Source organism: Sorex araneus, chromosome 1, assembly GCF_027595985.1.
Source record: "Sorex araneus isolate mSorAra2 chromosome 1, mSorAra2.pri, whole genome shotgun sequence".
Lineage (NCBI taxonomy): Eukaryota > Metazoa > Chordata > Mammalia > Eulipotyphla > Soricidae > Sorex > Sorex araneus.
The window spans coordinates 105557308-105584303 of NC_073302.1; the positions used below are offsets into that span (position 1 = coordinate 105557308).

The window sequence follows — 26996 nt, forward strand, 5'->3', positions numbered from 1 at the left end:
CTCCAAAAACTCATAATCTAATTAAAACAGAAATTGTAGGCAAAAAAAACAGACAAGTGAAAGTTTCAGCAATGTATTTTGTGCTATAATACATCAGATAATGGAAAAATATTCATTTTTAATTTATTTAAGAACTAGTCAAGGAATTAAGAAAATCCATCCTTCCCTGCAGGTGCTCACATTCTACCCAGCAGAGCTCTATTAATAGAAATGTGGTAATGTACATTTAGTTAAATCCTGTGACAGAGAGGAATTAGAGAAATTCATGGAGGAAATAAGGCAAAGAAAAGATCATTTCTTGGTCTTAGACGATGAGCTGGATTTAAGATGGGCATTGAATGATAACCAGAAGTTCATGACACAGAGGCCGTAACGTAATAGCAGAAGTTAGACTAAAATTTATAAAGGAAGAAAAGATGCACAAACTCTGAGTAAGCAAAAAAAAAAAAAAAATCAGAGGTGACTCTCTTCTGGTGGGAATACCAGTATAGGAGAAGCAAATATCAGATCTTTTTGCACAACTCAGCACCTGCTGGGAAAGCAGCGGTATAGTCATTCTGAAATCCAGATGTGTTTATTCACAAGCAGTTGGTTTTTTTGGAGTACCTGTTAAGCACATGTTAAGCACACCGTGATCCCCTAGTAACAGGGTCAGATGGGGGCCAGACAGTGCAATACCATACATGCTCCACTCAAACTTTAACCCAAAAGGCTAAAGAGATGCAACAGTGACATACTCTTTTTTGACATGAAACATTAATTTCACTGAAAAGAGAACAAAGAAAGAGACCATAATCCCAAAGTAGGCATCCGAGAGGCTAAGAGGGGGGACACCAGGGTCCAAGACCCAGAACTGAGGCATACAAGCCTTGAAGGAAAACACACTGTTCATCCTCTGTGCAGCAAAACAGAAACACACCATTGCATCAAACCTCCTGCAACTCAAGTCGAGCATAAATAACTCACTTCCAATTCGAGCTGTGATAAAATTCAAGGTCAATCTGAGTTTGCTCAAGTGACAGATACTGCACCACAAAGTTGTCTTTGGTATTATGTATTTAGGAAATAATCTGGTCCAACCTTTTAACCAATACATACTCTAGAATGTCTATTTCTCCAGAAACAATTAACTCTTAGTTATAGATTAGGATCTGATTTCAAAATGTGCTTTCTATTTATCTCTGAATCAATTTTTGTGGTCATAACTCAGTACAATTATCTCTGATTCTGAGCATTTATTTTTCCAAGCTAAAATGTCTTCATGTTGGGAAGACTGAACCCCAGAACAATCTTCATGCCTTTCTGCCAGCAGAATTGTCTTCTCATACTCTTCCTCAATCAAGATATGGTTGATCTCTAAAACCATCTCAATTTCTGAGATTCAAATGGAAATATGTAATCACTCAACTGAGAAAGATCATTTCTCAGTTGCACCTAAGTGGTAAAAGAAAACCTTGAACCCCCTTTAAAAGGATGGCATCAGAAAAGGTCATTGACGTCGAAATAGTGAGAATATCAACAATCGGTTTAAATGGCATTATCTTCCAAACAAGTTACACGAGTTACCAACTAAATAACATATTTTCCTTTCATCCTTTGAGGATCAGCTCTCCTAAACATTGAAACTAGAATAACTCCTATGATAGACCAGAAAGGAAATCACATCTGATGGATTACATTCTAAGGGAATTTTCGTCTTACCCCAAGTCTATTGTTGACACACTACTTCTATTTGTAATTGTGTTTACATGCACAAAACCTCAAGTTTATTCCTTTTTAACCATAAATTTTAAGCATTAAGTACACTGATTAAGTATCAGAGCACAACTCAACTACTGTCTTCAACCATCTCCAAAATACTTTTCACCTTGCAAAAATGAAACTGAACCTACTAAGCCCTTCACACGTTCCTCTCCTTCTAGCCCCTCAACTTGATGCTTCCACAAATTTGACTATTCTAAGCAAAATAATTTAGTGACATTACTTTGTAAAATAATTTTAGTAAATAATTTAGTAAAATATTACTGTTTAGTAAAATAATTCAGTAAAAAAATACCATGATTGTCTTTTTGTGACCAATTCCACATAGCATAATGAATCTATATGCACTGTCTTAAAAGTTTATGGAGTTCTTTTATTATCCTTTGAGTGGTGCAAAATAAAAAAAGCAGATGTTTTGCCTGTGCTTTGAACTCATATGTCAACCACAGTCACTCTATGTAGTGAAAACACTGAGCTGGAAGCTATATGGCGACACTGAATAAAATTATCATGTCACACATTTGAAATACACCAGTCCTGATTTTAAGTCTGTAGGTGTGATATGTTGCATCTACTTTAGAAATTAAATTAGAATAGAACACTGAGTTTATTTTTAAACTGAATATTCTCCTAGAATATCAAGTGTAAGAGGGTCTGACGGATCCTAGACACATCAAGAGGACTCACGCACAAGAGGATTCTGATATACTAAGCTAGTATAAATGAACAAGAACCAATCATGAAGAGAACAAAGTGTAGGGGAAATTTCTAGTATGGGGTCAGTGTCTAGCCCATGGGGGCAATCCTTCTGGAGGTGCCCACTCACCTTGACTAAGTGTGCCATAGCATCTGCAAAAAAGACCAAATCCATGCCAGCCCCACGGACGCTTTCATTGTAGAGCTGCAGGAACATGTTCAAACGCTCCTTCAAGTGACCAAAAGATTCAATTGGTTCATAAATTTTGGGCATTTCTGCATCGGCTTCATCTGGTGTTTCACCTGGGGTTAGGAAAGAGGAATCGATAGCGTTTCTTTGAACTGCTGGTTTACTTCCTTCCACCGGAATCACTGCACTCATAACTACAATTTAACAATGAATAATACTGACTTTCATGAAAATTTTATTGTATGTCATTTTAGAAAAATAAATTCAACAATATAAAAGCACTGGAACATTTGTGATGATATAGTTTTTGTTCTCTTCTGTCCAGAAAGAGTCCATTTGAGAGAGCCAAAGTGACAGTACAGTTGATAGGGCTCTTGCCTTGCATGAAACTGACCTGGATTTGAACTGTGGTGCCCACATGAACTGCTAGGAGTAAACCCTGAGCACCACAGAGAGTGGCCCAAATACAGACACACAGGAGAGGAGAGGAGAGGAGAGGAGAGGAGAGGAGAGGAGAGGAGAGGAGAGGAGAGGAGAGGAGAGGAGAGGAGAGGAGAGGAGAGGAGAGGAGAGGAGAGGAGAGGAGAGGAGAGGAGAGGAGAGGAGAGGAGAGGAGAGGAGAGGAGAGGAGAGGAGAGGAGAGGAGAGGAGGAGGGGAGGGGAGGGGAGGGGAGGGGAGGGGAGGGGAGGGGAGGGGAGGGGAGGGGAGGGGAGGGGAGGGGAGGGGAGGGGAGGGGAGGGGAGGGGAGGGGAGGAGAGGGGAGGGGAGGGGAGGGAGACTTGCATTAATATAATAGTATGTTAATCTTTAATGAGTGAGCTAAAATATTGATTTAACATGATCAAGATTAGCTTTTTCACAAGGAAAAATGAAGCCATGAAAATTGCTTATAAATGGATGGTCATGGAGAGGATAATGCTGAGTGAAATGAGTTAGGAAGGGAGGGACAGACATAGAATGATTGCACTCATTTGTGTGATATAAGAAAAACATAGTGTGATATAAAAAATAATAAAACATGGATACTAATATCCAAGAACAAAAGAAACAGAGTTAAGAGAACTGGTCCATGGTTGGGAACTTGCCACAGTGTATTGGGGGCAGAGGGCAGTTAGGATAGAGAAGGGGTCACTGCTACAATAATAGTTGGAAATGATCACTCTGGACAAGAACTGAGTTCTGAAAGGAGGTAAGGAGGTACATGATCACCTCTCCATCTGTGTTGTAGCCATAATTCCCAAAAGGAAAGAGAGACAGAAGAAAAGTGTCCGCCATAGTGAAGGCTGGGGGATAGGGGTGAGGGGCAGGAGGGAAACTGAGGGCATTGCTGGTGGGGACATTAGTGGTGTGCACTGGAGAAGAGACAGGTGTCGGGACATTGTATGACTGAAACATCTCATGGTTATTCAATTTAAAAAATAATAATATTGGCTTTTTTTGAAATGCTCAAAATGAACTTCAATAGTCACTTTACTGTTTCATAATGATTCAACTCAAATTTAGGGTTGGTTTTTTATTTTTCAGGGTCTTTTTAAAAAATTTTATTGAATCACTGTGAGACAGTTACAGGCTTTCATGTTTGGGTTACAATCTCACAATGATCAGACACCCATCCCTCCACCAGTGCACATTCCCCACCACCAATATCCCTGGTATACACCCCCCTTTCCCACCCTTTCCCTGCCTCCATGGCAGACAATATTCCCCATACTCTCTCTCTACTTTTGGGCATTATGGCTTGCAATACAGACACTGAGAGTTCATCATGTTTGGTCCATTATCTACTTTCAGCACGCATCTCCCATCCCAACTGGTTCCTCCAGCCATCATTTTCTTAGTGATCCCTTCTCTATTCCATCTGCCTTCTCACCTCTGCTCATGAAGCAGGCTTCCAGCTATGGGGCAACCCTCCTGGCCCTTGTATCTGCTGTCCTTGGGTGTCAGTCTCATGTGATGTTATTCTATACTACACAAGTGTCAACTCAAACTTTGAGGGAAAAAATTGCCTTAAAGTCACAAACCACTTTGCATTTTCCTCCAGATACATTAAACCGGGAAAAGGCAACAGCTGTACTTTGTTCCCTGGAAACTACAATCTGATTATTTATCCTTCTGAATTAAAGGAAATACAATTCATAAACCTGCATTGTAAATGGTCTTATCTCTACAGGATTTTGTTACGTGTGTGACCTGGTTTAAAATAAAATGTCAGCTTCTTTCTGTTGAAAGAGTGTCCCAACTGCAGAGCCAGCAAGAAATCTTCTCTAACAACTGTCACTCAGAAACTTTTGATGGATTATACATACATTTTCCAATTCCAGTAAAAGGGTTCTTTGTTAGTTTTAGCTACTTAGAAGACATGTGCATAAATGGGCATTTTAAATACGGAAATTAACTTAAAATTTATCCTCAAATACTAAAATTTTTATAAGTGAAAACAAGATATTTTACTCAAGAATTATTTGTACGTGGGGCTGGAGCAATAGCACAACAGGTAGTGCATTTGCCTTACACGCGGCCAACCTGAGTTCAATTCCCAGCATCCCATATGGTCCCCCGAGCACTAACAGGAGTAATTCCTGAGTGCATGAGCCAGGAGTAACCCCTGTGCAATGCCAGGTATGACCCAAAAAGCAAAGGGAAAAGAAGAATTATTTGTACAGGGAAAATAGTAGTTAAGACACTATGCCATTTCATAAGAAAATATTTTACTTAAACTTATTTCTAAAGGTGAAAAATCATTGAAACACTATTAAATTTTATGAGAAATGTAAGATAGGGACCCTTAACCACAAAGGCTGTTCTCTCTGATGCCCACCTCTTGTATATCACATGTAATGAAACAGATCATTTGGGGGGTTTCTTTCCTTTTTCTTTTTTGGTGTTTGGACCACACCTGGTTATGCCCAAGTCTTATTCCTGGTTCAAGGTCATTCCAGGAGAAGCTCAGGAGACTATGTGGGGTGCTGGGATTCAAACCCCAGTCAGCTGCGTGACAGGCAAGTACCCTACCCAGTGTACTATCTCTCCAGCACTGAGGGTTTTCATCTGAATTTCAACAATAAAGATTACCTGAATAATAATGCCTGTGATTAGTGCAATGTTCCATTTTAGCAATGACTATAACTCTCAGATAACCCAAGCAATGGATAATGCATTTTTATCCCAACATGCCCCATAGCAGATATTAATATTTTTATTTTTATCACTGTATCACTGTCACTGTCATCCAGTTGTTTGTCAATTTACTCGAGTGGGCACCAGTAATGTCTCTATTCCTCCCAGCCCCAAGATTTTAGCAGTTTCTCCTTACTCGTCTTTCCCAACCATTGGAAGCTCTTTCAGGGTCAGGGAAATAAGACCCATCATTACTGTTTTTGGCATATTGATATGCCACAGGTAGCTTGCCAGGCTCTGCCTGTGCAGGCGGGATACTCTCAGTATCTTGCTGGGCTCTCTGAGAGGGGGATATATATATCTATTTTTGTATATGTATATATATGTTTATTTTTGTAAACAAGGAAACTGAGGCCCAAGATAGTGCAAAGACTTGCCCAGTAAAGATGCAGTAGATCTTTCTTCGTCAACTCTCCCGCTGCCTGAGGATATTCGGATACTGTCTGATGTGCTTGCTTCTATAGTTTTCAGCTTCCCAACTTTGCTTACTACCCGAGACTATTATCTATTCACTTTAAGTCTTATCCGATTAAGTACTCTGCACTTCTTGCCCACCTTTTCCCAGGCTCATTTTTGGTAAAGTTCCTAAAAGTCAGCATCCATGACCTCAACTTTGAGAGATACCAAATTCTGCTCCAATCACTTACCTGTTGCTTCAGGCGCATCTCTCAAGAAGTCCACAAAATAAGCATCCACTCCACAATCCACCACGAGTCTTTTCTCTTCCCCAAGCTCCTCCTCCACCAGGCTTGCGAGAGTCTTATCGAACCAGGTGACATCGTCAGGCACTGTGAAACGATCAGCTATAACACGCTTACATTCGTGCTTCCATAGCCGTAACAGGCCCTGCCACAGGGGGGAAAATGAAAATGCCCTGTTGGAGGGGGTCATGTTCAGCAAAGGCAGTCAGGGGGGCTGGACAAAGACAAGTTGATTTCTCTCACGTGACATGGAAAGGAACAAAGCAAGGGAATGGGCAGTGTCTAATGACAAAGAACATTTGGATTTTGATGAGAGGATCGAGGTCACCATGCATTGGGATGAGGGGACGTGGGGTAGAGAAGGAAGAGACAGACTAGAAGTGACATAAGGACAGTGGGGAGCGGGGTGTCTCTAGCACTTAATGATGGCAGTAGTTGTGCAATAACTTTGCATACTACAGCACAGCAGGTAGGGCGTTTGCCTTACATGCGTCCAACCTGGGTTCGATTCCTTCGTCCCTCTAGGAGAGCCCCGCAAGCTACCAAGAGTATCCCGCCTGCACGGCAGAGCCTGGCAAGCTACTTGTGGCATATTCAATATGCCAAAAACAGTAACAACAATCTCACACGGGAGACATTACTGGTGCCCACTCAGCAAATCAATGAACAACGGGACGACAGTGCTACAGTGCTACTACAAACATTAACATTATTGTAATCATTTTATGTCTATTATAATTTTAATCATTAAAATAAATGAATTTAAAATCCATTAAGCCAGATTTGTGATTTTAAATTAATTATATTTTAGACAACCACCTTTTCTGATTTAAAATGCTGCATTTTAAATAGAAACGGTTTAAATATACTTAAACTTGATTTCAAATTGGTCTTGTTCACCCTGGTTAAATAGTAAGTACTATCTATTCACTTTAAGTCTTTAAATTAAAATAAAAATATCCTTAGAAGACACTATTAAAAAAAAGTAAGCTGATCAGCAACAAGTTAATACTTTTGTATATTATGTCTTAGTGATAAATTCAATCTTGAAATAAGTGACTGACAGTCATAAACCCAGATCATACTATAACATGTAGTGTATAACCAGCTATCATGTACCTGAGATATTACTGAGGTATATATGCTAACACAATGAAAAGAAAAATTGTGGTCAAAAATCTGGATTAACTGAACAAGAGACCATCTAATTTATACAACCCAGAATCCAATGTTAACTGAAAGTTGCAGAGATTACTTGTTAAAGACTCCTGTCCCCATAACAACAATAATTATTTTTCTAAACTCATTATTTGATGGGTGTAAGACTAGTGGAAATTTCTACCTGGGTACTATTTGCAAGTTAAAAAGCTTTTAAGTCACTATATTACTAATGACTAAAAGCAATTGGCTGCTAGAAGGTAAAAAGTATTTTCCATTAGAAAAAAGTTCAAGGTAACATCAATTACTGAAACTACTTATGATGATTTCAATTAAGTACTCAAAAAAGTGGTTGTTCAATGATTTTTTTACTAAAGAATGCATTGCAGTATGATATTAATTCATCAGTAGCTTTGAGGAAAGTTTATTGGTACTAAAATGATTTTCAATTCTCTCCAAAAGAAGAGTTCCCCACCAAGATCTTGGAGCTTTCCCCCTAAATCCTGGGAGTTAGTCAGTGTGGTTATCTACTTGTGAATATTCAAACAGGTTGTGGTCTTCATTGTGTGTGTGTTTGTGTGTTGTTCTTATTTTGCTTTGAAGGGCTACTCCTGGATGTGCTCAGGATTTACTGCTAGCTCTTTGCTCAGAGATCATTCACTCTTGGTGAAACTTGGGAGACCCTATGTGGTGATGGGAATTGAGCCTGGGTTGATTGCATGCAAGGCAGGCACCTTAACCCCTGTACTATCTCTTCGGTCATACTACTTACATGACAGTTTGGTTGGTGCCTCAACTATCAACTGAATGTTTCTGCAGAGAAATTCCCCAAGACACGTCAGCTTTAAGTAACCCTTCACTCCATAAAAGAATGAAGGAAAGCCCAAAGTTGTCTCTGCTTGAACAGATTGTGCTTGGGGATGATAGAGGCAAACCAGATTGACTTTTTTGGGGAAAATTCCTCTAACTTTTGACACTATTATATTCAGGTGCATGTGCAAGTACTGTTTTTCTGAAAAATTAATTTTTCTACTCATAACCATATTTATTACCTTTACAAATACTTATAATTCTTCTTATGCACTTAATTACATGGAAAGAAAATGTCATTTGATAGATGAGTAACAACAAATTGAGTCCTTTAATTTTCAATGTTTATAACTATGGTCATATTTTTAAGTTAAATGATCAAATTTAAAATACAAAGCCTACTACATAATCAATAGTAACTCTTTCCACTATTCAGTACAAGAAAAATATCTTCTGGTGGAAAAACAAGATCATTTTTTCCTTTTATTCTATTCATTAGAAAGTAACTGTGTACTATTTCCTTAAACATTAGAAGTCTTTCAAAGAAAGTTTTTGACATAACTTTTGTTAGTTTAAAGGCAGCAAATAGAAAATATAGTCATGCTAAAGCATTTCAGAATGTTTTCATAATTCCACTAAAAATGTGTACTTCTAAGATGATTTAGGGTATGTAAGAAATAACTAGTATTTGGGCTCCCCTCTAACAAACGTATCACTCACATCTGGTTCCTGGATAACCTCTGAAGTCGTGTTCAGCATTCCCTGACAGATCCTGGAGAGATCTCGAAGATTAAATACATAATGGAATTTTGCGGGGGTTGGAAGCATTTTGTTCTTTGTCATCTGCCACAGTCGGCGAGTCAGGGGAACCACCCTGGTGACGAACTCTCGCACTTCTTCTGAGAAACCCCTCTGAGGACAGTAGTGGCCGACCCCAATCACACCTGGAAGGAAGATCGTACCATGTGACAGCTCAAACCAAGCGGATTCGAATAAAAAGCATCATAATCCAAAGTTCTCACAAGCACGGTTTCACATTTTAATAGTCGGCCACATAAAGATACTTCTATTCACCTACTCCAGATGGAACCCAGTGACCAAGAGCTTCCACAAGCAAGGCCTGGGTATGCGGGTTCCAGGGCTAAATCTTCAGGCCACCTGGTGGCAGAGGCACCAGGATGTCCCTCCCTTGGTCCCCGCCCACCCAACGGACTGGCTGTCATGCCCACAAATTTGCCTCCAGGTGCCATCTTAATGCACCAACAGCCCTGGCCCAGAGACTCCCAATTGAATCCCAAAATGGGTTAGTGCCATACAGAGATGTCTCTGGAACCCGACCATTTACAACCTAAGTTTACACTTACAATCACGGCCTCACGAGCAGCTTTCATGATATTCAAAATAAGCAATCGAAAATAAATGATCTAGCGTCTGCTCCTGGCAGGCAGGCTTGAATGATGATGGGAAAACTCGAGCAAACCATAATGCCCAAAATTAGAGAGAGAGTATTGGGGAAATTGTCTGCCATAGAGGCAGGGTGAGGACTGGGATGTGTGTGTGTGTTGGGGTGTTGGGGGCAAGGGGGTACGGTTGGGAGAGGAGGGATACTTGGAACATCGGTGGTAGAAAATGTGCACTGGTGGAGGGAGAGGTGTTCCATCATTGTATGGCTGAATCTCAAATATGAAAGCTTTGTAACTCTATCTCACGATGAAACAATAAAATAAAAAATTAATGTAGAAAAGAAAGATACTTCTATTAAGAATCTCTTGGAGGTTATTTTTAACCAAAATAAATCTAAGTATTTTTAAGTTGCCATTTAAATACTAGAAAATTGATCTTAAAATGTACTAAAAACTATGCTAAACATTCAATGTTATTAAATGAGTAAGAACAGGTAGGTGAAATAGTGCCTTCTAAAAACTGAAAAGGAAAGAAAGAGGGAGATTTCATGAATCTCCAATTTCCCCATTCTTTTAAAAATATTAAAGGCACTGCCTTTCTAGGTATTAATTTTTTAATTTACTATATATTTAAAACGTTTAAGGCAAAGGGGAATAGTTAAAAGTGTTAGCAGCCATTCTTTCAGGTCCATTTTATTTTTCCCTAGTTTAGATCTTTCACATGTCATTAAATTTCCAAATCTTGCTGCTGAAGGCCAGGACTGCCATTCTCCACCAGCCCAGGGCACTGAGATGACATTTCACTCTGTCGGAAATTAATTAGGGTGATCCTATGAGTTTTTTTCCTCAGGAGCAGTTTCAGGAATGGTGAATTAACACCTAATACAAATGCATACATAACTTTACACTCTATCTGCAAAGAATAATTTTGAAACCAGTTATAAATGCATTTTTCTCAGTTAAATAATCACCATTGTTGGACTATTGCTTCACCAGTAAATTATGTCTAAAATGCTAAAATTTCGATAACTTGCTCCAAACTTTAAAAACTCTGGATAACCTCTGACATGTGCAGAAATAGTCTTTTGGCCAAAATCATAATGTGGGTTGGTAAAAGTATCAACAACATAAATTTTTGGTATTGACATGATATTATATCAACCCAAGATCTCAAGTAGGATTATAGATGAAAAAAGTACCATCTCCGAGTTCACATAATGTTCAGCCTCAATGCAAAAAAATATAGCTAAAGAAAAGCATATGCAGTGGGGCTGGAGTGATAGCACAGTGGGTAGGGCGTTTGCCTTGCACGTGGCTGACCCGGGTTCGAATCCCAGCAACCCATATGGTCCCCTGAGCACCGCCAGGGGTAATTCCTGAGTGCATGAGCCAGGAATGACCCCTGTGCATTGCCGGGTGTGACCCAAAAAGCAAAAAAAAAAAAAAAAAAAGCATATGCAGCAAGTCATTCCTAGACAGTTGATTCAGTTCATGCATCTATTCACTCACACCACAGAATACACCACTTAAGAGTGACAAGGGTGAGAAACAAGGGCCAGTTCTGCTTCCCTGCTGACCTGTGAGTGGGTCATTCCATCCCCAAGCCCCATTGTCATCCATCCTTACCAAAAATCTTGTCCATGGAGGCATCTGAAGGCAAAGTGCAATTAAAAATAGAGAACTGCCTTTTGAGTCTTTGGGGCACATCATTGCGTCCACCCCCAGGGTGGATCATGGCTGCCAAGAACTGGACGTCCACGATGCTGGTAAACTCTCCAGGCTTCTCGAGGTTATAAAATCCATTCTGTTCCATCAGCTGTCGGACTATCTCATTAGTAACCTAGAAAATGACACTTTGACAATTAAAATGCCATTCCTCTGTATTCTGGAGCACGTTGCTTGAGTATTTCCAAATAGCTGGTTTTCCTGGATTCAGGAATGGCATGTTGAAAACATGGGAAAGCATTCATTCACCAAATGTTAGAGAAATCAAAGTTTAATTAAAAAAATTAAGTGCACAATTGGGTTCATCTACCTGGTCTCCCCATTCATTGATTACTGGCATATTCACATCGTCGATAAAAACAGTCATTTTCTTCCCTGCAGGGGGGCCGTATGTTGTGCCCATTCGTTTATCCACATAGCTCTCCACTGTCCTCTAGAAAACAAACAAAATGTTTGTGAAAATATATTCTATAACACATCCAATTAATTTTTAAAATTGAGGAACACTTGAATTAATAGGAATTACTCAGAAAGCCCCTCAGATGCCCCTTCATTCTGAAAAGCAGGACAAAATGTGCCCAAATGATCTTTCATAATGCTTATGGCCTCTGAAAGCTGGTTCCGTTTCCATGTACATGTAACGCCAACCACTGCAAGTTTTGAGTGGGAGCAAATATTTCTGACCCTGTCCACATTCATTTTTGGCTAATGAGGACTCCATGGATAACACTGCCAAGCCACATTATTTAAAGCACCCAGACCTGTTCAAAACTCCCTTGTGAACAGAGACCATGTGACACAGAACTATTGTTCTAATACTCCCCAGGGTCTGTCTGCACGCCCCAAGTCCAGCCATCCCCTGAATAAACTGCCCTGTCTCCACGGGAAAGGCTGCCAGTGGGCTTCGGTGGCCGGACAGCACCCATACTCAAGGCCTCGGGGCAGAGGTCCCCACATCCGTCCCCACTGCTGCACACAGCCCAGCTGCAAGGATGACAACCCAACCTCCTCTTGTTTCTAAATTCTGAGCTTAGGAAGCCTAAGAGACTGTGTGTGTGACCACACGAGAACATTTCCGGGAATGTGGAACGAATAAGAAAGGATGAAACTGATGAAACTGACTGATGAAACTAGCCCAATGGCAGGCGTCAATTATACCTCAATCTGAAAATAAAACCAAGAGGAGGGACGCTAGAAGAATGAGGGGGCATAAATGAAGGACTCCAAATTATTTCCTGGCACGGGCATGACCATTTCCAAGGAAGGACAGAGTGATCTGGGAACCATGCAGTTACCCAGAAAGCATGCGTTGAGTAACTGCATCCTACCACGAAAGCTCGTTATTAGTGATATTATTACATTCCCACCACTGTAGCCATCCAATATTGATGACTCTGGGAAATGTTAAAGAAAATGTAGAAATAAAGGGGAAAGTGGAGGTAAATTGAGATAAAATGTGTTTCTCCTCCTATCTCCCTCCCAAAAAAGAAGTAAAATAAAATAGCTTCCTAATTTCCTGATTATGAGCAGACCAGTGAAAAATGACTTTAATACTCTAAGGTGCGATCACAAAGTAAAGCCAAGATAAAACAAAAATTCTATCCATTTTCTTGGAAATCCGCATAGCTTGGTAATTCCAAGTGATAAGCTAGTTTTCATCGGCATTTTCATGAAAGCATGGTCAGAAAAGTACAATTTCTCAACATTGTTCAACAGGAAGATATATATTTTCACTTACAAAACAAATCTGCCATTACGACAGAAAAATGAAAAAAAAAATCCTGTTATCCTGACATAACCACATTTAAGATGAGTAGCAGCTCCCCAAAGGGCTGGGGCTGTCCCCGGGGGAGCAGGAACAATGCAGAGTCCAGTCACCTCAGGGTCAGTGAGGGGAGCAAGAGGAGGTATTAAGTGAAATTTTTTGTTTCTGCAAAGGGGCAGTTGGCCAAATAAATTTGAGAACCTCTTGCTGAAAGTAACGTACTGAGCTAAATTTAGCCCTGCCTTTCAATGAATTCAAATGCAAAAGCAATTAATAATCTCTTGACCCTCCCTAGGGCAACTAGAGTCTTCCAGAATGTCCTTTGCTTATTACTGAAAACTCAGAGGCGTGTGAAGCTTTTGTGACCTGGGGAGAGCTTCTAAGAGCTAGAAAAGCCAAGAGTGGAAGAGGTGGGGCAATAAAAAAAAAAAAGAATTAGCCAACGCCCTGCTCCTCTCTCCTTCCTTCTGACCCTAATTTCCCTGGAGTAGCAGGCAATTAATTACAGCAGGCTTGGTACATCCAAGAGCTAAGTTGACAAATAAACCCAAAGGAGAGGGAAAGCTGGTTTATGAACCTGGGGTTGAGACTGCTGGATTCGGGGGCCTGATGACACTTCCTGAAGACCCCCGACACGGAGAGGGCCAGTTGTGCTCCCGCTTCTGTTTGGGGGTGCTCATATGCTTGGCCTGGGCTCTCCAGCGAGACTCTCCCCTCCGGGATGGCTGCAGTGGCACAGAGCCAGCATATGTGACTCACACCGTCCTCGCTGGTCCTCGGCCGTCGCTCGGGGACAGCCCCCAGCGACCTGGCTGTCCATGTTCACTTGTGACATGGGTATATTCTGTGAACTCTTCGATGTTGCCTTGGAGAAGAAGCTCCTAAGCAGTGCCCAGGGGACTCGGGGGCCACTCTCGGTGGTCCTCGGCCAACCAAGCTGGAAGGGTCCATCCTAGACCGGTGATGTGATGCTGTGACAAGGACCAGTACTGCCCTAGGCCTCCAGAGGGAGCATCAGCAACACTGGGGGCGGGAGGTGGCGGGTACCAGGACGGAACTAAGGTTCTGTGCCTGCAAGAACCTTCAGTTTGGCTTTTTCCTGCTCCGTCTCCTTTCTGAGCAATGACTTGTACTAGCTCAGTTATCCCTCCTCTCGTGATATTAACATCACAGCCTGTGGAATCGCCCTACATGCTATCGGTGTGGGACCACTCACAGTTGAATCTGCAATTCTTCTCTTTCCACAAGAAATCAGCCTGAATAACTGATGACCATGTTCAGACTCAGTGCCCCTGACTGCCTGCTCACCCCTGCCACCACACCACCCGTTGTTTGGGTGGTACAGACCATGGTCCAGTGGAGAATACAAAATCAGTAGACTCATTTCTCCGTGTAGCATCCCTCCTGATGGAGTGTAAGGAGGACAAACATCCTGAGGCCCTTGCTGATATTGCCTCCTCCGTACCTAGACATTTCTAGAAGGTGTCTAGGAGGCTGCATTCATTATCTCACAACTGGTACACAGAGAAAGTCAAGAAGTAAGCTGGAACATTTTTTCCTCCAGTAATAACTGCTCACCCCGAGAGCCCCATCAGTTCTGTTTGCAAACAACAGCACAGATTCACCATGCTCTGTGACCCCTCCTTGCTCACCGTCTCAATGCAGCCTGAGGATCTTTCCAAAGCTGCAGGTTCTCTCTCCAATCTCGGGGAGCGAAGCACATTTCCCAACTTTACACTCTGCCATCAGAAGGAACTTTCTGGAGGGCAGCTTTTTCCTGCTTAATATTCCAGTGCTTCCCATGAACAACTGACGAGGAACTTGAGGATGCTCCCCGCTAAATCCTGTAAACTCACTTTGAGATGCTCCTTCTGAGGCCCAAGAAAAGTGGGTCGGGCCTTGAACTTTCACGTAGCCAGATTCAATCCCTGGCACTCCAAAAAGTCTCCGGAGCTCACCAGGAGTGATCTCTGGGCACAGAGCCGGGAGTAAGCCCTGAACACAGCCAGGTATGCTGTCCCTTTCCCCTCCCCCCCAAAAAAGAAGAGTCTTTCTAGGTCTTTCTTCCAATCTCTCAAGTGCTTCATTCATTCATACTCTGGCAATGCTAAAACATCCTGTTAAATGATGTCTCTAGTGCTTGTTATAAAATCCTTGTTCACATATTCCTAGAGTGACTATTCCTGAAATCCCCCTCCAAAAAAATATCAGGATTAGTCAAACATAATTTAGAAAATAATGATTTACCTGAAAGATCTTCCATGAATGTCTCAAGCTAGTAAGTAAGCTCTCTAGCAAGAGCAGCCACTGAAAGCAGTTCAGTTTTGCTCTCTCAAAACAGTCTGCAACTTTCCTCTGCAGTCAGAGAAAGGTAACCAGCATGCACGGCATCACAGGGGGCCCTAAACAAGATTCTGACCCTATCTTGGTTTTTGACACATATGGGACACTGGAGCTGACTCCAGTAGGGACAGTGATATTTTAAGAAATAAAAAGTAGGGAACAGAGAGATGGTGCTGGGGCTAAGGTGCTTGCCTTGCCTGTGGCCGACCCCATTTCAATCCCCTACTCTGTGGCTCCCCCCGGCACCGGGAGGAGTGAGTGCCCACCCACCCACCAAGCACAATTAATCAGTATGGCCCCCAAAACGCAAAATAAACACTTAAGACAAATATAACAATATTGCTTGAAATAGAAAGTAATAGACATAGAAATAGAAGTAAGGAAAGTTGTCCTTCTCTGGGCGAAATTAGGGATGATCCAATACTGTGAACTAATTTCTTAGTAGACAATCAGTCTATAATTTCATAAAATCTGTATAAAGTGGGGCTGGAGTGATAGCACAGCGGGTAGGGCGTTTGCCTTGCACGTGGCTGACCCGGGTTTGATTCCCAGCATCCCAAATGGTCCCCTGAGCAGGGGTAATTCCTGAGTTCAGAGCCAAGAGTGACCCCTGTGCATTGGCAGGTATGACCCAAAAAGCAAAAAGAAAAAAAAATCTGTATAAAGTATTACATGTGTAACTCTTTCAATATACTGATTTCTGCCATCTTTAAAAGAAATGGTCACCTCTTGTGGGACACACCGCAGGTGGACCCTTCTAGTGTTTCTCCAACTCCTACCCACGTGCTAGCCTTCTGACCTCGGATCCTTCCTCTTTTTTTTTTTTAATTTTGCTTTTGGGTCACACCCAGCAATGCTCAGGGGTTACTCCTGGCTCTGCACTCAGGAATCACTCCTGGCGGTGCTCAGGGGACCATATGGAATGCTGGGGATCGAACCTGGGCCGGCCGCGTGCAAGGCAAACACCCTACCCGCTCTACTATCACTCCAGCCCCTCTGTTCCTTCCTGTCATCCTCGTCCTACCAGCTGCCTCCCTGCCTCGTGCCATGCCACCCTCTCCCCCACTGTCATAATCTGCACCTGTGGACTTATTGGAATGAATATCCTGGGAGCCCACAAAGGGGGCATCTGGTCCCCAGCTGAGAAGCTCTGGGTTACAGTATACGCAGCATTTCACACAGGAGCTAAGCATAAATATGCACATATCTGCCTCCCGATCACACCCGGGCCCTCTTCACCGGAGGAGCTACTGTTCCGCTGGGGGCTGGAGCACAGTTGAGGACGCTGGGTACTGTCTAATCTGGGACTCACTGCATGTCTCTCTGAATGAGACACAGCGCAAGTTCTGTATTACCTGCAAGGCCTTACACAAAAACTTGGTGCTATAAATCAAAAAGTAGAATTATGGCTACTATTTTTGCTTCTTATCTGCTTTTTGATCTAATGTAAGCTACATATTATTCCTTAACCATAGCTCAGAAGTGGGCATGTACATAAAAATATATGTCATACATATATATGTAGATACCAAACAAAGTATTATACGCAGTTGATACAATATAAAAACAACTTGGAAAGTGTAATGCATTATAAAAAAGAAATACATTTTGATATTATACATATTTCTATATGTAAGTACTTAAATCCCTATGTACTATATCCAGCTAAATTAAATATAAAACCTTCTTGAATTTTTACTTCCACTTATGTACAACTTAACTAAAAGATAAAAATGAAGAACATAAACTCAAATAAAAATCTCTTGTATAAATAATTTCCATTATTGTAATTGACTAAAATCAAATGAAAAGTCTTATGTGAATAATGTTTCAAAAAGCTCAATAGCAGTTTTAAAAGTAAAACATACCTAATATGAAAATATAATGATGTTAACTAGAAGCTAAAAATAAAAGCTAAAATTGCACAAAGTAATAAATTGGTCATTTAATAATGTAGAAGGAAAAGATACTGGAAGGCATATTGTGAACTGGAAAAACTCAGTAGACATATGGGAACTGCCACCAACTATGCAATTTCAAAGAAATTTTTCATCACCTCCATCTAAGTGCATTAACATTAGCAGGAAAACCTGGCATTTTCTGGAGAGTTCTACCATGGAGAAAATTTTTTTTTCCAAATTATCTCTCACAATTATCCTCTGAAGACTCGTCTTCAAACTATGCTCTCAGGAAACAAAAAAGGACTTTCTGTGATCAGAAGGGTCCTTGCAGAGAGAAAAGATCAGATCGGAAGTGACTTCATGAGCCTAAAAACAACTCCAGCAAAACAAATTCACAGTGACCTGTTTTACAGATTCATCTTCTGACTACAAGAACAATTGGAAAAGTAGTCGTTCTAGTCTAGTGAGGGAAATAGAGGGTTTCCTCTCAGCTTCATTTTCATTTAAAAAAAAAATCTGGGCCAGAGAGATGAGTAGGAAGGGCATTTGCTTTGTCTTGAACAAGACCCTCGCAGATTTGAACACCACCAGGAATGATTCCTGAGCACGTAGCCAGCATTGGTCCCAAAAGTTTAAGAAAAGTGGGGGAGGGAAATAGGACTATACAACTATGTGTGATATATCATTTGCAATTAAAACAGAAAGTTTGGAGAGGGAGAGATAGTACAATTATGCCACTTGATTTGCGTGCAGCCCACCCAAGTTCTATTCTCAGCACCATATGTGGTCCCCTGAACCAGCCAGGAGTGATCCCCAAGCACAGAGCCAGGAGTAAGCCCTGAACACAGGCAGGTGTGGGCCCCAAACAAAAACAAAAGCAAAAAAACTCAAAGAACTTAAAGATTTTTTTTCTAGAGGAAATACAACTTTTCAGAAACTCTCACATGTTTACTTTTTTCCTTTCTCATTCTGTATGGTTTAATTTTTTAAAAATATGAGACAACTACTTCAGATGGGGAAAACATTAGAACATCTGGGGAAAAGAAGACATCCTCAAAGACAAACTGAAATTCTCTGTGCATATAACCTTTGCCTGGTTCACATGCTTGATAGTTACAGGGAATGTTATTTGTTGCTAGACTAGGTGAGAAAAGTAAACAGGAGCTGGGTAGTACAACAGGTAGGGCGTTTGCCTTGCACTCGGTCCACCCGACCGGGTTCGATTCCCAGCATCCCATATGGTCCCCTGAGAACCGCCAGGAGTGATTCCTGAGTGCATGAGCCAGGAGTGACCCCTATGCATCGCCAGGTGTGACCCAAAAAGCAAAAAGAAAAAAAAAAAAGTAGACAGGACCTCCCAGGAAAATGTGGCCATAGTGTCCATATTCCCTGGAGACAGAAGAGGAAATGACACCATGGCATAAGCAAAGGAAGCGTGCCAAAGGAAGCTGGCAGCCCTGGGGGTGTCATGGGAAGAGACAGGGACGTGACTGGAACTATTCTCTCATTACCATTTCAATTTGGTTTGGTCCCGGGTGAGACGCACAAAGGGTTTTTGTGTGTTTCTGTTTGGAGTCTACACCTGGCTCAGTTTTATCAGCCCATGTTTAGTGAAAATGATAATAAGAATGTTAACTGCAGCAGTAAGCTAATAATGAGTCGAGGCTCTTATTGAAACAGCACTTGTTTAGAGTAAAACAAAAAAAAAGCTGAAAATTGTAATAAGAACATTAACTACAGCAGTTGGCTAATAATGAATATGGTTTCATAAAAAGCTTCAATGCCCATGGTCAAAATAAGCGTGAGAGGATCCCGGGGTGCTTCTGAAGACAAAATGAAACTGGTGTATTGACACACCCTCTACACTGAAAGGGAGGAGAGAGTTGGGCTAAAGTCACTGTGAATAAGATCATAGAACACTAACCAGTAGAGATGTTTCTTGCTTTCAAAGTCTGCTCTATGGGCCAGAGAGATAGCACAATGGATAGGGCGCTTGCCTTGCACGCTGCTGACCCGGGTTTGATTTCTGGCACCATTTATGGTCCCTCGAACTCCGCCTGCAGTGATGCCTGAGCACAGAGCCAGGAGTAATCTCTGAGCACTGCCAGGTGTGTCCCATACTCCCTCCAAATATTAAAAATTAAAATCTCCTTTGCACTTCAACGACACCACTTCTAAAAATGTAAAATACTATTCAGCAAATGTATTTGCCAATACACAGATTATTTTCTAGATTGTACTTGTCTATTTCCGAGAAATGAGTATCTCATGCCAAACAAATATAGGCCACTGATTTTTTGCCATTTAAAGGAATAATATCACCAAGATTTACTAATAAAATTGCAGTTACAAAAATCTTATTAGCTGTTGAAAAATGTGTTTGGTCTGTATCTCCGCTTTCTCGGAAAGAATTTCCTCCCTTTAAACTCTCAGAATTTTCAATGGACTAGAGAATGCGTGTGTTATTCCTGGTAGACTACTCCTCCTCAGACTACACATGCCAAAGATAACAATCATGAAATTAGGGGCTGGGACTTTGAAGCACATGGAATCAGCTAATCTCCAGAAAGAGAAGGGGGCTTGATGATTCAGTTCAAACACAAGACAAACAAGTTACCTAATCTTGCTAATCAACTGATGCAATAAAATTCCAACTCAAACTCTGAACACGAAGCTCACATGTGCCTGAAGAATGGCAGAGCCCAAAGACAGAGGAGGTTCATTCTTCAGTACTTCCCAAGCCTGGATCAGTCATCACTGTCTTGGGACTACCACTAACTCATTTCTTTCATAATAAAGTCATAATCGCAAGTCTAGTACTTTCCCAGCTTTCTGAGTTGTTGTAATGGATTATAGCAAACAGAGTCATGGAAATTCCTGAATTTGCAGCCAATTAATGAAAGAACAAGTATCTGGGACCACTGAGCCTGTGACTGGTGTCTTCACTGAAGGGAGTTTTTCTGAGTACTGAGCCCTTCCTCTATGGAATCTGATTTACTGTTTTAAAACCTGCATGCACAAATGAAGTTATACTTATAACCTTTACAAGGTATGTTCTTCTAAAGTAAAACTCACAAGTTATTTAAATGTAAAACAGTATCACAATAAGGTGAGCAGTGTTAGTATCTTGCCAGCCAGTGAAAACTTAATGTATTGTTCCCCAAACACACAAAAAACACTTCTGAGTCATTGCAATTTGCAGATGACCTTCCATGCACACCCTCACCACAGCGATGTGTGAATGGTATTCATTTGGTAGAAGGTTAGTGCAAATTGGAAATTCCATCTCTAACAAAGGAGCATAATAAAATTGACAGTCTTATTTGGAAACTTAATCCATGTTCTTAGTTTATTGGCACTCTAAATTTGCCAATTAATTTAAGTGATAAAAGTTCATTATTTGGTCATGTTCTCAGTGATATTCAGTGTCCTTTGACATTTTCACGCTAGTAACTAAAGAATAACAGTTAATCAAAAGTGAAGCTCTTTGCATTTGGAGTCCCTAAAAGCTGTAGCTTCCACCTTCAATTTATTAAATGTATCTTTTTGGTTCATGGATGAATATTCTTATAAACATATGAGATGATGTGCCAACCCCGCAGTCTGGGTTGGCATTTAGGAACACCTCACCACTTTCAACAGTGTCTTAAACAAATTAAGAACAGGAAAAGCAAAGAAAGTGAGTCACTGCAAACCCAGGTCATTCTTGTCAAGAGTTTCTTTAATAAAAGCAATGCAAACTTGAGTTTATTACAGTTGCTCTTTAATAATATGATAGGGTAGGATCTTTAATATGTTCAGATTCTAAGATATTATTCCTTATTACAATGGATAATGAAAGCTTTTGTGAAAGATAAGAGAACCGTAAGATGAAAGCGACAATACAGAAACCAGTTTGGAAAAAGAATAAAAAATGGACTGAAGAGAAATTAGACTTGAATCAAGACCAGCTGGGGGTGCAAAATGCTGATATTCTACAGTAGAATCACAAAGACATAAATTGTATAGGGGGGGGGACTCAGGGAGAATGAAGAGATGTGAAAGCATGTCTTTAGATACATGATTCAAGAGAGAACCATCAAAGATGACCTCCATGTGTCCGGCTTAAAAACTAGAATAATAGTAAAACCCATAAAAATGCAGGCAATAAGGAGAAGATGCAGACTCAGGTAGAGGAATAAGTATTTTTTTCAATTGCTAAATGTTTTTGCTGTTAGACTTCTATATAGATATTTTGAACTTTATTGAGGCTTTCAAGACTTTATACAAACCTTTTATCTTCTTCATAATTTACAGTTGGATGTAATAATCTTACTAGGGAAAGAGTATCACAGAGGCACACTAGTAGTTATGGAAGGCATTTGCTGGGAATTTACAACCGCTGCAATGTTGAGCACAGAGTTCAACAGACACAAGCAGAAGACTAAAGAAATTGGAGCTTATAAATGTGATCACAAGCAGGGTTTTATGAGCGGTGTCCAGGTGGCCTTACCTGAAACATCAACGGTGTAGTTGCAGAAGAGAAGTTCAGACTCTTGACCACGTGGCTTTCAGGATCATATTTTGACATAAATCCTTTGATTATAACTGTCTTGGCTGTTCCTTGTTCACCAATTAACAGCACAGCCTAAAACAGGTGTTGGAAGAAAAATTCGAGAAACGCAATAAAATGATTGTCACAAGTTGAATTGCACCCCCCAAATTTATATGCTAAAGCTCCAACCCCCAGACCTCAAACTGTGATTATATTTGCAGTTAGAACCTTTAAGGAGGTGATTAAGACAAAATTGGCCATAAGGTATATCCCAAGAAATGTGTATACACAGAGAAAACAGCAAAGATGCCCACACACACGGAAAAAGACCCGGTGAAGACCCTCAGGCAAGGCTGCAGGCTCCAAGCCCCTGAGGTGACCGCAGAAGGAGCTAAACCTGCCAACTCCTTGATCTCAGATTTCTACCTTCTAGAAACGTGAAAAAATAAGTGTTTTTGCCCCCAGCCTGATATTTAGTTGCAGGAACCCTGACAAACTCATCAAATAATTAAAAAAGAACTTTTGTCCTAGAGGAGGCAAGTCATAAATTCACTTACTCTCAATCAATACATGAAAAAGAATTATAAATTGGAAGAATTCAATTCTACTATAATTACTAGGAACTAATAACTGGAGAATACTCATTTGGGTAATATTTTCACTTCCTCTAAATACATAACCTGTAAATAAAAACAAGGTGCTCCGTGTTCTCAAGTGACATTTTAAATTGTGCAACGTTCAAAGACAGTTACGGAGCCATACCTTGCCCTGCTTGGCGATGGTGTTGATGAGAAAGTCGGTCCTCACATTGTCCACATTGGGCACCAAGATGGAGCCATATTCTGGGGTGCTGTCGGGTGGGTAGATATATTCCTCAGTGCATGTGTTCCAGTGCATCCATTCACCTGAGGCACGTGGAGAGAGTTTACGTCTGCATGTGTCAGAGTAGTGGGTTAAATCTTAGCCATAAGGACCAAAGATGCAAGGCATCTTATGAAACCATCTTCCCAAAGGTCCTCTTGATCACTTTTGGACAGGAACTGAGTGTTGAAAGTAGGCAAGGTATATGCCTTTCAGTATCTGTATTGCAAACCATAATGCCCAGAGACAGAGAAAGAAAGAGAGAAAGAGAGACAGAGAGAGAGAGAGAGAGAGAGAGAGAGAAGAAAAGGGCCTCCCATAGAGGTGGGGGGTGGAGGTGGGGGGTGGGAGGGAAACTGGAGACATTGGTGGTGGGAAATGCACACTGGTGAAGGGACAAGTATTAGAACATTGTATGACTGAAACCCAATCATGAACAACTATGTATCTCAAGCCGACTCAATTAAAAAATAAATTTAAAAAATTAAGACATTTCAACTTCAAAACTAAAATTAAGACATTTCCCCCTAAAAAAGTGGTCCCCATAAAATAAAGGGTCATTAAACACAAAGATCTCAGTATTCAAGAATGTTTTGGTATAGGGGCTGGAGCGATAGCACAGCGAGTAAGGCATTTGTCTTGCATGTGGCCAACCCAGGTTCGATTCCCAGCATCCCATATGGACACCCGAGCACCGCCAGGAGTAATTCCTGAGTGCAGAGCCAGGAGTAACCCCTGTGCATCGCCGAGTGTGATCCAGAAAGCAAAGAAAATTTTTTTTAAAAAAGAATGTTTTGGTATAATCAAGCTTCCAAAAGAAAATTCCCTCTCTCCTTCCCGGCTCAGTGCAAGGGGGAGCAACTGACACTTGGTGTGGCATTAATTCTGCGGTCACACGTGTATGCGGAACGTGTCTAGCTGTGCAGTGGGTCTCTCTGCTCTGCCTGTCTGTGTCAGTGTGCTCCCTCGTGTTGGCTTCTGTGAAACTGTGTGACCTAGCTGGCAACACTGTAGCTCTGAACATGTACGGCAAAAAAAGGGGGAAACTCATGATTCTTGAAGTGTCTGGCATAAGCATGTGCTTCAAAGGGCTCTGCTTCCACCCGACATGGACCAGTCAGTAAGAACGCAAAACTTCCAAAGTAGAATAAAATTGGGGGCAGTTAAAAAAAAAAGCACAAAAAAATGATCAAGAAATTATTTCAAAGCAATAGTATTAGAAATATTAAGAAATACTTGAAATATTTTAATAGGTAAGTTCTCAGAAATAAAGCATATACAAATAGTATTATAAAACTTCAGAGCACAGTGTTGGTAACAATGCCCATAAAATCATGCTAAAATGTCTGTTCTCGTGAGTTTGCCATTAGACATCACCTTAACTGTAAGACCCGAAAGTTAAAAGATATATAAATGTTGCCTGGGAATATATATATATGTATAATATATATATACACACATATATATATTGTAAATATATATGTGTGTGTTTTATATATACATGTCTATCTATATAGATATACACACATAAAAACTTCATATGTGGGCCAGGGCAAAAAAAAATATGTCTGTGGAGAGAAATTAACATATCTAGAGCTATAGTTGCACATATACTTGGTACAAATATAATGCATACTGCAATTTTATATGAAATGCAGAACTAAGGGGCTGGAGCGATAGCACAGCAGGTAGGGCGTTTGCCTTGCACGTGGCCGACCCGGGTTCTAATCCCAGCATCCTATATGGTCCCCTGAGCACCGCCAGGGGTAATTACTGAGTGAAGAGCCAGGAGTAACCCCTGTGCATCGCCGGGTGTGACCCAAAAACAAACAAAAAAAAAAATGCAGAACTAAGCTGATTGAATAAATGGCTAAAATACACCTGTCTGGAGGTTTTTATAAATGTGTTTCTTCATTAGGAGTTTTGTACACAGTATACCTAATAAGGGGAGATGTGCATTTGATGCGGTAAGAGGATGGACACTGTCAAAATCAATTTTTTACAAAGAAATAGTTACTCGGTTTCTTCAAACATGAAAATTCCCATTTTCTTCTTACAGCCAAAGTAGCCCTGGCCATAGAAAACGGGGCTTTTGTGCCCACGGGGCCCGGGGGGAAGACTGCGCCTTGGCATCAAGGCCCCGGGAACGCCCTTACCGTCGGGGGCAACGTAATAGTCGAACATGGTATCTTCCGCCCCAGCCAGAGGGGGGAGGTCCAAGATGTGCGGCTCCTGGGAACGCAGCCAGTGCTCCAGCCTCCGCCGGCCGTCCAGCTCCAGCACCGCGCCCACGCTCCACATCAGGGCGAAGACGTACAGCCGCCCCAGGTGCGCGGCCGTCACCTCCACGCCGGCCTCCTGGGACAGCAAGAAGCATTTCTTTTTAATGACTTCACTCTCACTTTCACCAACACTTTGGGTCCGGTGGGTAAAGCAAATAGCACGAGTAGTGGCTGTGCGCGTGTGCAGGGGTATGACCAGGATTCCTAAGAACTGCAGTGACGGAGTGACTGCCGGGTGACGCCCAGTTCCAGCCCCAACACAGCACAGGGTGTCCTGAGCACTGAGCCAGGAGTAGCACCCGAGCACTGCTGGCGACAGTACATAAAGCAAGCCAAGCAAAGATTTATATAGTGTTATTCACCAACGTGACCTTAAAAATAGACCTCCAAGGGCTGCAGGGACAGGACAGGCGTTAAGGTGCTTGCTGTGAGCGCAGCCAGCCCTAGCATCATCACAGGCCAGAGCACAGAAACAGGAGCCTCCCCCCACCACCACGGCACTACCAGGTGTGGTACCAAAAAACTGCACAAACCCCAACAATATGTGATGGATGCAAATGTATGATAGATAGCACAGGTAACATGCAGACTGATGGACGAGCAGAAAGATAGTAAATGTGGTCGATTAAAAATAGTAGCTGTGGAGTTGGAGCAATAACACAGCAGATAGGCCGTTTGCTTTGCATTTGACCAACCCGGGTTCGATTCCCAGCATCCCATATGGTCCCCCAAGCACTGCCAGGAGTAATTCCTGAATGCAGAGCCAGGAGTAACCCCTGTGTATCTCCAGGTGTGGCCCAAAAAGAAAAAAAAAAGTAGCCGTGATAGGTTAAATAGATGTGATGTAAAATAAATGTGACTAAGCGGTAGGGCGTTTGTCTTGCACACGGTCGACCCGGGTTCCATTCCTCTGTCCCTCTCAGAGAGCCCGGCAAGCTATCAAGAGTATCCCACCCGCACGGCAGAGCCTGGCAAGCTCCCCGTGGCATATTGATATGCCAAACACAGTAACAACAAGTCTCACAATGGAGACATTACTGGTGCCCGCTCGAGCAAATCAGTGAACAATGGGATGACAGTGACAGTGCTACAGTTTTAAATAAAATTTAAAAATATTAACCCTCTGTAAAGTATATTTTCCTCAAGTGACAACAGGGGAAAGGATAAAAACAAAAGTAGGGAATAAATTCCTAAGTGATCTCGAGGAACAGCAGGCTCGATAAATTAGGGGGACTTAGCAGGTGACAGTGAACCTACCTCTAGTCCCCAGCGTGACTCACTTGATGAAATAAGGAAGGAAATGAGAAAAACCCAAGATTGGGGGCCCATGGCGGAAACCCCACCCCGCTGGCCACGACTGGGTAAGAGGCGAGTTCAGAGACAGTCCCCTCGGCTACGAGCAGAGAGAAAGGCCGGTGCCCACCTTGGCAGGGACCAGGCCCTGAAGCATGTTGAGACTCTGCATGATGACAAAGGCCTCCAGCATCTCCGTCTTGTACTCCAAGTTCTGAATGCTGAAGCGATACAGGTCTGGGAAGGACTTCGTGTACAGCTGGCGGAGAATTTCAGCTTCTTGAGGTGAGCGTTTTTTAAGGAAACTCTGTTGGTTTAATTTAAAGGGGGAGGGGGGGAGTCAAGTACATTCATTAATGTAAAATAGCCACCAGGGAACAAAAGGGTTTGCTTTT

At 41.6% G+C, this 26996-nt stretch overlaps 1 protein-coding gene across 1 annotated transcript in view; it reads right to left on the bottom strand.

Moving 5' to 3' along the window:
- The window catches only part of DNAH5 (dynein axonemal heavy chain 5), a 304825-nt gene that overhangs the window by 99828 nt on the left and 178001 nt on the right, over positions 1 to 26996 (bottom strand). Inside the window, exons 44-52 of the mRNA XM_055123648.1 lie at positions 26732 to 26908; positions 25183 to 25384; positions 22928 to 23070; positions 22124 to 22258; positions 11933 to 12055; positions 11524 to 11737; positions 9215 to 9438; positions 6473 to 6671; positions 2588 to 2760 (exon numbers count right to left, since the gene is read on the bottom strand). Coding sequence (XP_054979623.1) covers positions 2588 to 2760; positions 6473 to 6671; positions 9215 to 9438; positions 11524 to 11737; positions 11933 to 12055; positions 22124 to 22258; positions 22928 to 23070; positions 25183 to 25384; positions 26732 to 26908 — 1590 coding nt within the window. The remainder of the gene's footprint in view (positions 1 to 2587; positions 2761 to 6472; positions 6672 to 9214; positions 9439 to 11523; positions 11738 to 11932; positions 12056 to 22123; positions 22259 to 22927; positions 23071 to 25182; positions 25385 to 26731; positions 26909 to 26996) is intronic.